We start from the raw sequence: 15,791 nt of genomic DNA, 5'->3' as shown, positions 1-15,791 counted from the left end.
TGCTACAGAAAAGCACCCAAGACATCCATCTGCTGGGGCCCTGTGCTTTTGCCAAGTTCAGCAGGAAACTACAAGTAGCAAACAACCATCCAACTCATCCCTCACCTATTCATTCAAAGCTGTGATAAGGATTCAATGAGAATAGGTACAGAGCGACTCATAGCACAGTGAGGTTCCCATCCTGCAGTGTCTCAAAGGTACATGAAGGTGTGACAGAGCCCTGGACAGTCCAAAGTTACCAAAAGTAGAATCCCAAAACTCCCCTGTCAGTTCATGTTAAACGAGTTACATTTGGGTAACCCATTTATGAGCACTCCCCACCTGTAGAGCACCTAAGGGTGCTCTTAAAAGGCGAGGGGTTCCAGGAGTCTGAACAACTTTTGAAAGGAACACCCAAAGGCTGAAGCTTCATTTGGCTGGAAGGAAGGACCGGGACAGGCCTTACCCGATCCTCTTGTTCAGCTTGCAGCTCCTTCACTCTTTCCAGCAGCCCAGCCTTGGCACGGTCCAGGTTGGTAGCCAGCCCAGTGATGGTGATAATATCTGACTGCAGTTCAGGAGCAGGGACCTGGATGTTTACCTGAGTAACAAGTATCAATTATTGTTTTGTATCACTGCTCGGTTTCTATCACTTGTGATTCCTATCACTGCATGTTGGCATCTCTCTGATCTCCCCTGCTGCCAAGACCAGCTCCCACCCAGACAGCCTAAACCACAAAACCACAGACTGGTTATGGCTGGAAGGGACCTCTGGAGGTCATCTGTCCAACCCAGCCTGGGACTGTGTCTAGATGTTTTTTGAATAGAACCCTGGTTCTTCAGCCGTTATCAGATTGCTTTGCTGTGGGGCTTCAGCCGCCAGCAGTCCCTGTACCAGCCTGGAGAGGCTAGGCAACAAATACATGTTCAACAGCACCGTTTGCAGCCAACCTGCATCAGCCCCAAGAGTCCCTGTAGGCTTCTGGGGAATTCTCCCAAATGGGCAGGCACAGCAGAGCTGTTTCCCATGGCCTAGGAGGAAAACAACTCACACTGGTGAGGAATCCCTCTAGGCACCAAACAAGTCACGCAACACTCACAGCATCAACAATGATCATACAGCTTCAGCACGAAACCTACCGAGCCCCAAAGCCAGGGACTAAATCACACAGGTCTCATTTTCTTATTACAGAGGTTGTATCCGTGGTCAAGTCATGACAGCTCTCAGTATGTCGCAACTGATTGCCAGCACCACAAACGTGGTTACTTACAGATTCGCCAGGACAGAGGACATGGAAAGAAGGGCAACAACTTACTTCAAACTCATCCATCATTTTGCGGATCCCACTTCCTTTCTGGCCAATGATGTAACGGTGAAGATCAAACGGAACTTCCACCTCAATGGTGACAGGAACCAGAGCCTGCAGGGGAGGGAGCACTATTTACCAGCTGAAAGACTTCTCCTGTCTTTCTGCTTGCCATATACTTGCCCAAAAGAACATGTTGCTGAACTGAGGTACCATTCCTTTGTAGTCAGGATACAAACTCTACAGGAAGAGAGAACAGCTGCGAACACGAAGATGACCTGTTGGGTGTTAAAGCATTCTTTCCAAACAAGCAATCTTAAACCCTGCCTCTGGGGACAGGCTGTTTTCGTATCCTTGGCCTCCATCTAGCAGAGACCCGGAAAACATCACTAAAGGAGCATGGCAAGGTCTGCTAATGCTAGAAAGATTCAGCCTCAATCAGACTCCTTCTCTTTCCAGCTGTGCTCCATAAAACAAGCATGCCATGCTTTTATGGCTGCCTACAAGCTCTAGCAATTGCGAGGTCAGGCACTATGAAGCTGCCAGGCTAAATCACAGAGCAGAGGATTTCCTGTGTACAGACTGCCTGTACAGTTAGTATCAGTGACCACCACCTGGATAGCAACCTTGACTGAGTAGTTTTTATTACCACCACTAAAGCCTGAGGTGAGCTGCTTGCATCAAGGCATCACTACATTACAGGGCTAAGGGGCTTAGAAAGCCATATACCTGCAGTGCTTCCTTTGCTGCCTCACACTTCTCCCTGCGGCCAGAGATGATGATGATATCGCACTTCTTTGGAGAGCTGGGATCTGCATCCTTCCCTTCCCCACCTTCCTCGCCATTCTCCTGCACAGCCGTCTCTGCAACAGGGGCTGGAAACATGGAAAGTCTTGTGTTAAACACACAGAGTCGCCTCCTTGTTCATTATCTCCCCCTCTAGATCCTCAGGCTCAGCCTGGGCTTTGCCACAAGAGATCAGACGCTATAGACTGCTATGGAGGAGGTCACTCCTAGCAGAGGCAGCTTGCCATGGCTTAGCCTGGAATGAACAGAAAGAACATCAACCGAGACAGTTTGCTCCACACCTCTCTGCACAGCATTGATATTGCCTTTGCCTGCACAGAAAGGACCTGCAGTTGCACTACAGAAGCAGAGACTGCACTGGTATGTTAGCAGAGGCAACAAGTAAGGCCAACAGTTTCTTCCCCAACAGGGAAGTTCACCAGCACAGGAGAACATCTCCACCGATGCAGTGGAGGCTACACTACACTCATTTGATCACGCCAACTACCACGCAAACATGCATCCATGGGTATACCTGGGTTCTCCTCCCTGTCAGGGAATTTGATCTGGACACCATAGTCCCGGGTGATCTGTTGGATCCGGGATCCTTTGGGGCCCATAATGGAGCGGTGGAACTTCTGTGGGATGGTGCATTCGATTGTCACTTGAGCTTCCTGTGAGAAAGTAGAGTTGCTCTATTGCAATGCAGCCTCTTTCACACCAGAAAACAGGATGCTCGTGCATGATGAAATCCATAATGGACATAGAGAGGAGTTGGAAAAGATAACAGCTGCTGACAGAGGAAGAACTGAAAGTTTCCTAGAATATTCCTCTCTCAGAGAGGTTAGCAGAGGATTTCTTAATGAAGGCTGCCTCTAACCCATGAAGTTAAAGGCTTTCAAGAACAAAGCTCAAGCGTTGGTCTTAAACTCATATTACCCTGAAATGAGGGAAGCATTAGAAGAAAGGAAAAAGACAAAGAAGGAAGGGACGATAACAGGTTTGACAGTTGGCTCCTTCCAAAAGCCAATACTAACAGTACAGGAAACCGCAGAGAGCAGCTGCTACTGCCCAAAGCAAAGCACGGAAAGGCACAAGAAGGCTCCAATCTTTTAACGTCTAGAAGTACATCAAGGAAGGGTCCCTTATTTCCACTACTACAAAACAAGAAGATGGTCAGAGGATGCAATTCCTTCCTATAGCATTGCCATTTTGGAGCCAGCTGCCACTCCCCAGTATGGGACCTAAAGTCTGCAGATCCTATACGTTGACAGCAAAGCTTCAAATCCCAGAACTACTGTGGGACTTGTTCACATAAAGCTTGGCTGTACAACAGGTTCAAGGAGGGCACCGCTGAAGCAACAAACTTCAGAAGAAACAGTTTTCCTGTGACATACCAGATCCTCGATGATCTCCTGGATGCGTTTCTTGGCTGCCTCCACACAGTCCTTGGCTCCCTTGAGGGTGACTTTGTCACTCTGGGTGCCAGAGCGTGGGAAGCTGACCATCACACCACCATACTCATCTGCAATCTCACGCAGAACTTGCCCTCTCCGGATGACAAAGTGGCGGTGGTGCTTGGGGTCAACCACCATGGAGTCTTCAATCACATTATCCTGCAAACAGATGACAGCCAGTCAACCCTGCCAGTCCTGGTGGTAAGAACTAGTTTGCTGCACTCAAGATCAATCAGTTTACAACCTCGCCCCAACAAGTCACAGCAAGGAGGATCTTCCTGAGCTCCCTTGAAGGGCAGCAGATGGTTTTAGCACAAACAGGTCCTCCACACTGACTCTTTACATCCTGCTACAGTGATAGACAAGAAAGCAGAAAAAGTAGTTCATACCAGGTTCTTGATGAGGGCCTCCAACTCCTTCTGTGCCTCTTTGACAGCCTCCTCAGTTCCCATGATAGTAATCAGCTCCTGATCTTTGTCCTCAGTGGTTGGGAAGATGATGCGGGCCCCAGTGTTGTCGCGCACCTTACGGATGTTGCCACCACCCTTACCAATAAGGAATTTGTGGTATTCTGGCTTTGCACGGAGGTCCACGGTGTAACTTTTTGTTTGCTGAAAGTCAAATACCCATAGAACATGTGAATATATAAAAAATACACATCAACACTGATTATGTAGGTATGTTACCTACACCTCACACATACACAGTGTTGTGAAAGCAAGGTAGATGCAGCGTGCTGTCAAAATCAAAAAGGTATACAATGTCTTAAATTAAAAACACTACCTGAAAGATGTTCTTAGGGCTGAAAGGCTAACTCTACACTCAGCATGACTGATGAGAATACGAGCAGAAAAGACTTCCCTAGGAGAAGGGTCTGACACTCACACACAGCAGCATAACCATTTGCTAACTGACTGCTGCAAGCCAGGCAGCAGAGGCAACCAACCGATCAGGAGAACATGTTCACATGCTGATATTAGAAAGAGTTTTTTCTCGCTATTAAAAATCCCAGTCAGTCAGCTACAACTCAGAGCAAGGTCTTGTAACCCGAAGTTCTCAAACCTGGATATATGCAGTGAAATGGAAGAACTGGAGCTGGAATTCAGAGATCAAGGAAAAAGTAAAGGAGATACGCAGACTAAGCTGTTTCGGAGAAGTGTGGATTAAGCCTTTGAGTACATCCCCAGCCTGGGCTAAGAAGCATTTACAGCAGTTTTTCTACCCATGGGAGAAGAACTCATTGTCATAATGATGGAATCAAGTATTTTTGTTTTTAATCACCCAAACTGTACTCAAATCCCTCAAAAGAGTATTATGCTGTCTTGATGCCAAAGGCTTCCCAGCAGGCAGGGGGGATCACTTCAATCCCTGAAACAGCTGGCCAAAACAACATGCTCCTTCTCCTACGAGACAAGGCTCACCTTCTCCTCTGCCAGGTGCAGCAGCTGTTTCTTGGCTTTCTCCACATCCTGGGCTGGGCCCCTGATGGTCACAGTGTCACTGCCAGAGCCCTCGGTGGGGAAGTGGATGTGGACTCCACCACACTCCTCCATGATGGAGCGGATGAAGCGGCCTTTGGCGCCAATGAGGGAATTGTGCAGTTTGGAAGGAATAGAGACCTCCACCTCTGTGATGTTGGCCTAAGAGAGGACAATACCAGGCTGTTAGTCAAGTTGCAAGAAATGTGTTTGTGCCCACTCTGCTTACCCTCCAACTCCCACACTGCTAGGAGCTTTATAGAGCCGGGTGTAAGAAATGCCTGACTTAGAGTGGTTTGAGACCAGCTACTCCTGACACACGAGCAGCCACAAACTTAGGTTTAAGAGTCAAGAACAGACTGACACTCACGTTTGTCTCCTCTCTGCCCTCCCCCACTACAAGCACTCCTCTGTATGTCTTCTAGCAACATTTTCAAGTCCCCCATCTGCAACAGGCCAGTCATTTCACTTACCAGCTCCTTCTGGATGGCAAGAATTCTGTGGCGAGCAGCCTCACAGTTTGCTCTCTTGCCTGTGATAACAATTGTCTCCGAGTTGCTGTTCTCTGCTGGGAGATCAATTTTGGTGTTGCTTTCTTCACGGATCTGCCGCAAAGGAAAGAAAAAAAGTAATCTCAGAGGTGTCCCATGTCACAAAAAAGCCCTTGGATGTTATATTTCATATCACCAATGAGCAGGAGAGAGCAACGAGTGGGATTTTGCTGCAGGCAGTGACCATACTGAGCACTGGACATAGAAAAGATATCTTACCTTCTTGATGTTAGCACCTCCTTTCCCTATGATGTTCTTATGGAACTGTTTGAAGATGGGGACAGAAATAGAAAAGCTGTTTTCAACCTAAGGGAGAAAGGAAGGGAGAACTGAAGATTACACTGTCATGGCACCGAGGTCCCACCCCAGAAACATCCCAGCTTTTGACAATGGGCTTAGACACAAGGAAATTCTCTATATGACACACTTGCAAAAATAAGCAAAGGCAAATACATTCCCCTATAGCGCTTAAATAACAGGTGTTACCCTCCTGCCCCCATCCAGACAGAACAGTGTCCACAGCTCCCTCATCTTGAGGTATTTCAGGCCTAGCCAAGCCAGTACAGCTCTGCTTTATTCCAGGGTTACCCAGGCACGCAGGAGAGAACAACACACAAAAGTCCCCCTTACCAGGTCTGCCACCATCTTTTGCATGTACTTGGTGCATTTCTCCACCTCATTTTTGGGACCTCTTAGTTGGACGATATCACTCTTGTGAGCAGGGTCTGGGAAGTTGATGATAACCTGCAAGAGGTGGTTATTTATAGTCAACTCAAGCAAATGCAAGAACTGCTGTGTCAGACACAAAAGCTGGGGGGATCCTATATATCCCCTGCCCCATGTTAGCAGCCTCTGGACAAAAGATCTTCTCATACATATTAGATACGCAGCCACTAAATTTATGACTTCAGCGATGATGCATCTACTACCCAAGTCAGAAATACTCCCTCTGGATTCCTCATCTGCTAGAAAGCCTTACCTCTGGGAATTTCTCCCGTATTTCCCGGATTCGCTCGCCCTTCTGCCCAATGATGGTCCGGTGGAATTTCTGCTCAATGATTAGGTCCTTGGTGCGTTCATTTTCCTGATGAGAATAGAGTTTACATTGAGTGTTCATCAGGAGAGCCACATACTTTTATTTACCAGCTTGCTGCCTGACAGTTTACTCGCCAGCATCATCCCTCCTTTCTCCTCTCGACAAAATTTACTCTAGGTTGACAGAGAGGGAGTATCCAAGGGAACCGAGGAACACATCTGTGAAGAGGAACCCCCACTTGCCATGAGATCCAAATGCTTGGTGGGCAAGGGGCACACACTTGCACAAGAAGGTTACGAGCAAACATAAAACCCCAAACCCTGCAGTCTCCCAAGCATCACATCCTACTCACCATACGGGAAGCGAGTTCCAGCAGCTCTTTCTTGGCCTGTTGGACCCCCTGTGGGTCTCCTTCAATTCTGATCAGGTTGCTCTTCTCATTGTCCGGGGGAATGCGCACAGACACCTTGTAGAGGTCCTTAATCCTGTTAACTTCAAGGCAAGGACTGTGGTGACACAGTCTGCTAGGCCAAGACTTTGAAGCAAGGCACCTTGATTACCGCTGCTTAGAGGCTGTTTAAGAAGTAAACCAGCCTCTGAGAAGGGGCCAGTGGTGTGGGGCTGAAACAGGGGAAAGTGCCTCTTCACCCTGGAGTTCGGGTGAGAACAGATCTGTGCCACACAAGAACTTGTACAAGTAAATACTGTGGCATCTACAGAGCTAATTGTTCATTTGCCAGAGTGAGGTACCTGTTTCTTCCCCTAGCAGCACCACATTTAGATCAGAAGATGATCATTCGTTTCTAATCTCAAATTCTTTTTTGGGGAGAAACTCAATAAGCAGATTTCCACCATCCCTAATTGGCTGCTAAAATGTAATTCACATGGAGGAATGTCAAAAAAAAAAAAAAAAAAAAAAAAAGAGAATTCTACACCCAAAAATACCTCCAAAACCAACAAAAATAATTCCTCCAGCACATGGCAAAGTAATACCACCACTATTCAACCTTCCAAGGTTAGACACATTAGAGCCACCCCAAGGCCTCACTGCCTACTTACCTCCTTGTGCCATCACCACTTCAGAAGAGCAGAGGAAATGTGATGGCGAGAGGACACTGGATGAGCTACAGAGCCCCTGATATGACCTACTAAACATGGAGAGGCCGAGCATAGGAAGGATTGGAAAGGCACCCCACTTACTGTTAGCTCCATTCTTGCCAATGAGGTGTCGGTGGAATTTGTGGTCGACGTTGATTTCTGCGTAATCCATCCGGTTGATCTATAAAGAATCATATAGGACTAGGTAGTGTAGGCCACCACTTCTATTGTCTTGTGCCCTAAGTAACTGCCTACTGCCAGTATCGGCACTGACTCTCCAGTAGCCAGCTACAAGCACTCCTCTGGTCTGAGCTGAGAGCAATATGCTTGTAAAACATTTAAAGGGACTTATATGCCCCTGCAGCTACAATTGAAAGAGAAACCTTCCTGCTCAGCATCAAAATATTTAAGACCTGCTGCTGATTTTTTAAGAATTCTACGGGCGAGCTTCATAACTCAGGGTTTCATCTATCTGCCACACAACTTGTCTTCTGCAAGTTCTGTTAAGCATGTCAAGACATAATATGGATGTGATACCACACATCATCTCTGCTTTGTTGTCCATTCTTCCCCCACTTTCTTCTTCTGTATTGGAACTAGTAACACCAACTTACCAGATCCTTGACCATGACTTCAATCTGTTCCTGAGCCACATTCACATCTTCTGTAGGTCCTTCCAAAGTGATTTTATCCTCTCCTTCAGTGAATTCGATGTGAACCTTGAGAGACAAAGCAATGAACCCAGTAAGAATTTTCCAAGATATGAGTCAGGTGAATGCTGTTAGTCAGGCCTACACCATCAATCCCTGCCACTAAGAGATGGTTTCCTTCCCACAAAGTACACACATCATTCCCATGGTTTCAGAAGTACGTCACTTACAATTCAGGCCATATCACAGTGTCTAGAACCCAAGGCTTTGGTGACGTCCTGGAGTCTGCAAGGGCTTTGGAGAAGTTACTCACCAAACCTTTCTCTAGATATCATCTAACTCACCAGGGAGAAGCCTCGTTGAAATCATCATTTGCAGGTATCCTACCACATCAATTCTCAAACTAGTACCACATAAAACTTCCTTTGAAGGGCTCAACCCATGAGAATAGCATAGGATGAGTAGTATTTGCAGCAGTAGAAGAGAGGCTCAGCTTAATATTAAGATCTGTGTCATTTCCTCCCTGGTTTTACTCATGCTAGAATACATTTCTCTCTTCTGCAAAGAGTGATCTGGACTAAATCATATTCTACATCAGAGGGTGCTAAGCTAAAGAGCTCATCCATACCTTTGGCATCTGCTGAGTTATTTTGGCCAGGTTTTGTCCTTTCTTGCCAATAATGAAACGATGAAGCCAAGAGGGGGCAGAGACCGAGGAGACGGTAAAACTGTTGGCCTGAGAGACAAAAAAACCAGAGAAGTTGTTTGATGGGCAAACTAGAAGAGCCCTTCACAAAAATTCAGTTCCAGTTCCCACGCTGCACCCTCAGTATTGATTTCTAAGCTTCACCTCTCACAGCCCAACAGAGACCACCACCCCTACACCTACCAGTGCTCACGGATGTATCTTTCTGGGACTTTCAAAGAAGGCCTAGCCCAACTCGTCAGTACCTTTGCATAGACTTCAGTCAATGCTTGCCCAAGCTTTTCAGGCTCGCCTCGCAGTATCACCGTCTCCGAGCTACTGTCAGTGGGTGGGATCTCGACAGAGACTCCAGTTTTCTCCAAGATCTCCTGCAGGGAATTCCCCTTGGGGCCGATGACGTACTTATGTTGGGACTTCTTAACCTCCACTGCAATGGTAGTCGTCTTCTTTTTCTGTAGGGACAGAGGCACTGGGGCATCAATCACAAAGGGGCAGGGAGGGACAAGAGCAAAAGGAAGAGGCACAAGATGCAGTGAAACTCTGCACCCAGGAAAGGGCAAAGCAAAGGTGAGCACAGTGGCTCTGCAGTACCCTAGGACCCTTTGGGCCTCTGCCTACAGAAAGCCTTGTGCTCAAAAATTCACAGGTGAAGTACAAAACTAGTATGCTGTCAAGCTCCCTGGGACACTACATGGAAGAGACCACATACACACACACTCTTGCACAACAAGGCTCAACACCCAGCAGTTCTGCAGGCAGTACTGTAATGCAACACCATGTAGGCTACTACGTTATAAGCTGATTATCTCTGTTGAAACCCAGACTGGCACAAATACAGACCTAACCATGAAGAAAACCAGCCCAACAACCCACAAGAAGGATATTCACAGCAATGTTGGCTGTGGAAAATAAACTCGAGTTAAATTCACTCTTCAGCAACTTCTACTAATGTAGCAACTTTGATACTGTCAGCTGGCAACCACTGTAGACTTCACACTTCTTTCCTTAGTAGCACCTGCGTGAACAAGAGCCAGGGGAGCTCTTTGTGGTCAGCTAATTCCCATGACACAGAGAAGTGAGACATCTGTCACCTCCTTGGTAGTATCAGCCCAAGTCCCATTCTGCTGATTGAGGAAATGGTAAGATCCAGGGCCATATACTGCAAGGGCTGCTGAGCCAGAACTGATATGAGCAGGATGCAACAGAGGGATGCACAGAAGTAGAACAAGTAGGGAAGAGGGACTATGAGCAGGTGGGGGGAAGATGGGAAGCTTTATGGACCATCCATACCTTCTCCTCATAGATCTTCTTAACACGAGCCACAGCCTGGGCTAGCTGCTCTTTTTCTCCCGTGAAGACTATCTCTGTCTTGTTGACGCTGGGTGGAGGAATGTTGATGCGCGTCCCTGTGTCCTGCATGAGCTCGCTCACCAGCTTGTTGTAAGGGCCAGCAATGAAGGGGTGGTACACTTTCTCCACATCCAGCCGCTCCACGGCACGCTTATCCTAGAAGAGCCCAGAACAGACGCCGGTGGGAACTGTCCCCCATATTACAGCCTCTGCCAGACACAGCTAAGTTCCCAGTGCTGTCTTGCTTGACACCGGCCCGAGCACTCCTTTCAATTTGCAGGCTTGTAGATCTCCATCCCTTTCAACCCACAAACACTGCTGTTGCTGATGCTGATTTACAGTATTCTCTCTCTCACCTCTGTAATCTCCTGCCTTATCTCAGCTGGCACTTTATACGGTTCACTTCAAATACGAAACACGTTTATCTGACTTCAGAGATGGACAAAATGCAGAACTAGAAGTTGAACAACTTGGCAGCGGTGCTCATACAGCCAGTGTCACAGTATGTGTCTCTGTTCAGACTAACATGTTAGACACTGAACGTGGCCATGGTGGATACAAACATCTAATATACCATGGAGAAGCAAAATGGCTGTCCAGCTAATGCCATGAGAAAGATCACAGTAGAGAAGTACCTGCTCAGCAGAGATCAGCAGGATCTCGTGTCGGGCCTTCTCAATCCCTTCTTTAGTGCCGGTGATCTTGATCTGGTTGCTGGAGTCATCCGGGCGGGGAATCTGGATTTTGGTTGCAGTTTTGAGTTCCAGGTCCTGCAGCTTCTCTCCATTCTTTCCAATGACAAAACGGTGGTGCTCCTTGGGGATGGCAACTGTCGCTGAAGCCTGCAACACAGGAACCAAGCATCTGTGAGAACGCTTGCCTGCACTGGCAGATCCACAGGAACAGAGCCAGGGAAAGAAAGTTAGACACTGCTTAGCGGTACCACTGAGGAGCAAACACAAGGTCTTCCCAGCACATTCTGTCAGAGGACTGATACTGTGCACCAGAACAGCTGATCTACGGTGCCTGTCTACCAGGAGTCTAAAACCACCTTTCCCTCAAAACCCTTCTGTTTGCACAGGAGCAGTACTCTGAATTAGCAAAAGCTTTTAGGCACAGACGAGGAGGTGCCTACCTTCCAGTGTAAGACACTGGAGCAGCACCAGACAACAACTGAGATGATGGCTCATGGGTGGAGTTTATCTGAACTCTGACATCTGCTACCAAGGCTACAGAGAACAAGACACGCAGTCTGACTCCTAGGAAACAGAAATTCAACACCAGAAACCTACTCCAGCAGGCAGACAGCTAGGAGATGCTTACCTCTACTAGAGTGCTAAGGTGTCTTCAATGTAGCACATGCTGATCCTGGGACTGCTTCTAGGGGACCCCTCTTGGAAAAGAGGTCCCAAGAGCTTCTCTCAATCTACCATTAAAGGGCTAGTTTGTAACAGGGTTTCCTGACTTCTTCGCTTCTGATTTTTTACTGACCTGGTAGCTTATTATTGCTACCATGCTCTCAAACCCTGTGAATATGTAACCACTAACAGCAATTAAGACGCTTAGAATTCAAGCTACAATGGAAACAGAAAATAAAAAAAAGATCACTTGGTGTGACTCTTCAACTCTGTGTCCCTGTACCGAAGCTAGCCAAGCCCAGGAGATGCTGGAATACAGACACACCTTTCAGATCTGGGGCCAGGGCAGTAGGAGGTATATTTGAGGACGGTGGGTCATGTATCTCTGGCAGTACAACCTGAACTATTCTTTCAGATGCCTATTATGAAGGGTTTGTCCCTTTCTCTTCCCTCTGGCAGAGTATGACACATGGGCTGAACAGCACTAAGCAGACATGGTACTAACTATTCCATAAACTACCCTTGACATTACACTTTAAAACACACTAAGACACCTGGCTGTGATATATCCTAACAAGAACGACTATCTTGATTATGAACTCAAGAATCTGAAGGTAAGAAATCAAAACCTAAAGGACTGAAAGGAGAAACAACTGAAACAATGGGGCTATGGCTCCTTATCAGTGTGGCTTCAGTTACACAATCCAGAACCCTGACCTGAAGTTTTCAGCTTTCGTCAGGACTTCCTCTTCTCTACTTTTCTTTCTCCCATCCCTCCACGTTCTCCTCTGAAGGACTTCAGAGAAGACACAGTCCCATTCTAACATGCTACTAGCTTTGTGTGAGGGGCCTGCACCCCCTCGAGCACCAGCACCTCACCACAAAGTCACTGTTTGCAATTCAAGTGTTCAGAGATTGCAGACTCCACCCTTCATGCAACACCATGGCCTGTAATTAGCTTTGAACCCTATTTTAAGCCTCATTTACATTCCAAATTGCCAATTGTGTGCTTTGAAAATATATGGCAAAGCTGAATTAGTCATCTAATAACAACTCTTCGGCTTATAAGCACACAGGCCCAAGAGTCTCAAAGCATTTGCGAGTCTTGAGGAAGAGCATAGATGAAGTGAGAACAGTTAGATGCCCTCACCTGAGTCTGCAGCCGAGCGACAATCTCCTTCCGAGCCTTCATGACTGCTTCCAGCTTGCCAGAGACCATGATTGAAAGGCCCTGGTCCTTTGCAAGAGACAGCTCCAGGTGAGCTCCTGTCTTCTGCATGATGTCAAGGCAGATCTTGGCCTGCTCGCCTTCTCCGAACTGATTCATGTCTTTGTATTTCCTCTCCTCCAGTGGCACATGAAACACCTGCTCAGCCACAGGACAGATAAAAGAAGGGTTCAGCAAGCAGTCAGTACACTGTTGATTGCCAGTGCCTCCCTCTCTTATTGCCCTACAGGTTTACTGGCATACTAAGTTCCCAGGCTAGTGCAACCCATCAGCCATTTCAGTGGAGACACCAGCTGCGACCAGGGAAGCATGACAGGGCTGCAGCAGGCAGTGTGTCCCACGCTGGGTGGGCAAAAATGCTAAGCTATGGGGGGAATACTTTAATGGATTAGCACTCACTACTTGAATTCTGCAATCCTCCCTTCAGGCCTGCTCCAGCTATTTGCGGAACAGGGACGCAGAGCTTTTTCTGAACAGTTTTCCAACACATCCCTCCCCTCCAGAGCAGTCCTAGCTCTCAGCTGCAGTCCTCCTCGTGCCCCAGGGTAAAGTATGGCAAAGAAGCTGTCCATTTGACACACTAGGGATTTCATACTCCAGAGAAAGCTTCACTTCACCTACTTTTTGGAGGGAGGAAAAGGAGGAAGATAAGACATCCACTCCCACCAACCTGAGTGATGACAGAAGCCTTTATTGGTCGGATTTTGCTCCAGGGCCCAGCGGGTTCCTGGGCAGCTTCCAAACATGGTGCTTTCTCAGGGAGCGGAGGGAAGGCTTCTTTGTAGGTTGGAGGATCATTCTCTTCTTCAGAGTTTAAAGCTGTAACTGGGGTGAAACAAACAGGGTAAAATGAGATGCTGTCCTTGCAGAAATGTCCCCATTCATAGGCAGTGCAATTGTATTTAGGCACCACTAACAAGGGAGAGCAAATGACTTGTGCACTACTATTAATCCTATTACAGTTATGCTTGTGGAGCAGCCAAGTCTGGAGCACAATTGACCTCAGCACAGCACAGGCTGCAGTAGACACCATGAACAACCAGCCGTGTCTGAGCATGCGCTACAGATGCAGGAAGTGAACGTGAAAGTGAATGGTGGCAGCAAACAGCACATTACTTCCACCTTGGTCAAAAGGGGCTTAATTAGGGGAGAACAGGCTGAGCAGAAATAAACAAAAGGAATTGAGCAAGGCTGCAGGTCACAAGGGGATAAGACAAACATATGCCCAGGAGGAAGGCAGAGAGAAGCGCTACAGTTAGGGCAGAGTCCAGGGAAAGCCTGTATCTTATGTTCGACTCAGTTGTGCAGTGGGCCATGCCAAGTGGGCCAGCTTGCAGCTGCAGGATGGGTGCCAAAACCCGCCAGTGAGTCAGTTAATACAGTTATAATTACTTTCCCCAGCACCTGGCTGAGCAAAGGAAGGAAATGACAGCCTAGTACACTGATCCCATGAGGCTCGCTTGTAGCCCAGTGCCCCACTCTTGCATGTGCCCCGTCCCACAGCTGACAGAATTGCCAGCCAGAGCTCTATGGAGATCTGAGGCTTGCCTCCTCCTGGCTCTGCACAGTGCAGCATCACTGCTGTGCTGCTGTTGGTGGCAAGTCAAGAGATTAGCAGGCCACCAATCTAGGAATGGAGAATGCAATGTCTGCACACTTGTGGGGAACCGGATGTGTGGAGCAAGCTTGGGTAACAGCAAGGAACATTGCCTGTGCAGTGTGTATTTAGAGGCACATCAAGGAATTCAACTGTGTTTTCTCACCTTTCACCTGCTGCTGAGCCAGGCCGCTGCGGTGTTCAGCGAAGCTCTCCTGGGTCAAAACTGCCACGGAGCTCATTGTCGACTTCCCACCCACACACAATCCGGGTATGCCACTGGAAGAAACAGAGGTGGCAGCACTAGTACCAACACCATTCAAAATGCACAAAAGTCACTCCAGGAAGACAAAGTATGTGTTATTGAGCAATTTTCTGGTCATCCTCCTGAAAAGCACCTACAGTGCCAAGTCAGCTTCTGCTGAACCAGACAGGAATTCAGGGGGGATATTTCCTCACAGCACAGTGGTCACAAAACCAGAGCTCTTCATTAAGCTCTTCGTTAAGAAGGCAGAGGATGTGCAACCTAAGAAGGTCACTGGAAAGGGGGACACCAGAAGTTGTTAAAGCATACTCTAATTAATCTATCAATTATTAATGGTGTGCAATTTTTAAATGAGTATCAAAAGGTCTGCACAGTCAGTCCAAGACTGTTGTGTAACCCTGGAGAGAAAACAAAAAGGGCCTAGGATGCTGCCTCTTCCTGAAAAAGACTTATTTAGGTGCCTTAACTCCCGTTACTTAGGGATATATACAGAAAGCCACTCTGGTAAGCAAGCTCAGCAAAAGCAAGATCTTTGGCTCGCCAAAATAAGAACTTACCAGCTAAATGGTCAGTAGCCAGAGAGTCCGTCCTGTAAGCTGCCCGTCTGTCAGCCTGCCAGCTTTCGCTTTATAGAGAGAAAAAAAAAATAATAATTATGTGACTGCTCCAAGACCACAGGAAAACATGACACCCCGTTACTGTAACTTTCAAAAGAGCACCATCTGTACTGTGCTTCAAACTTGCACCCTACCCAAAACGTTCTCATACTGAGCCACATCTCCCCATACTTTACCTGTCATGTGTTACTAGAGCTACAGGCAACACCACCATCTACTTAAACCTCACAGCAGGAAGCCTGGGGTAGCTACTCTTTCATCACACTGGCTACAAAAGCAGCCATCCAGTATCAGGCAAAAAACCAGTCAATTAGTAACAGATGTGCAA

At 47.4% G+C, this 15,791-nt stretch overlaps 1 protein-coding gene across 5 annotated transcripts in view; it reads right to left on the bottom strand.

The window, feature by feature from the left end:
- HDLBP (high density lipoprotein binding protein) overlaps positions 1 to 15,791 on the bottom strand; it is a 40,293-nt gene that overhangs the window by 6,021 nt on the left and 18,481 nt on the right. For all 5 annotated transcript variants that reach the window (XM_074593099.1, XM_074593102.1, XM_074593100.1 and 2 more), the window contains exons 2-23: positions 15,404 to 15,471; positions 14,748 to 14,860; positions 13,655 to 13,809; positions 12,907 to 13,122; positions 11,034 to 11,240; positions 10,339 to 10,554; positions 9,294 to 9,500; positions 8,971 to 9,078; positions 8,307 to 8,411; positions 7,795 to 7,873; positions 6,947 to 7,086; positions 6,538 to 6,642; positions 6,189 to 6,302; positions 5,778 to 5,864; positions 5,481 to 5,612; positions 4,951 to 5,169; positions 3,919 to 4,140; positions 3,470 to 3,688; positions 2,608 to 2,746; positions 2,016 to 2,161; positions 1,296 to 1,400; positions 446 to 580 (exon numbers count right to left, since the gene is read on the bottom strand). In XM_074593099.1, coding sequence (XP_074449200.1) covers positions 446 to 580; positions 1,296 to 1,400; positions 2,016 to 2,161; positions 2,608 to 2,746; positions 3,470 to 3,688; positions 3,919 to 4,140; positions 4,951 to 5,169; positions 5,481 to 5,612; positions 5,778 to 5,864; positions 6,189 to 6,302; positions 6,538 to 6,642; positions 6,947 to 7,086; positions 7,795 to 7,873; positions 8,307 to 8,411; positions 8,971 to 9,078; positions 9,294 to 9,500; positions 10,339 to 10,554; positions 11,034 to 11,240; positions 12,907 to 13,122; positions 13,655 to 13,809; positions 14,748 to 14,823 — 3,132 coding nt within the window. In that variant the 5' untranslated portion in view covers positions 14,824 to 14,860; positions 15,404 to 15,471. The remainder of the gene's footprint in view (positions 1 to 445; positions 581 to 1,295; positions 1,401 to 2,015; positions 2,162 to 2,607; positions 2,747 to 3,469; positions 3,689 to 3,918; positions 4,141 to 4,950; positions 5,170 to 5,480; positions 5,613 to 5,777; positions 5,865 to 6,188; positions 6,303 to 6,537; positions 6,643 to 6,946; positions 7,087 to 7,794; positions 7,874 to 8,306; positions 8,412 to 8,970; positions 9,079 to 9,293; positions 9,501 to 10,338; positions 10,555 to 11,033; positions 11,241 to 12,906; positions 13,123 to 13,654; positions 13,810 to 14,747; positions 14,861 to 15,403; positions 15,472 to 15,791) is intronic.

This window comes from Larus michahellis, chromosome 6, assembly GCF_964199755.1.
Source record: "Larus michahellis chromosome 6, bLarMic1.1, whole genome shotgun sequence".
NCBI lineage: Eukaryota > Metazoa > Chordata > Aves > Charadriiformes > Laridae > Larus > Larus michahellis.
This window is presented reverse-complemented; position numbering and strand designations above follow the sequence as displayed.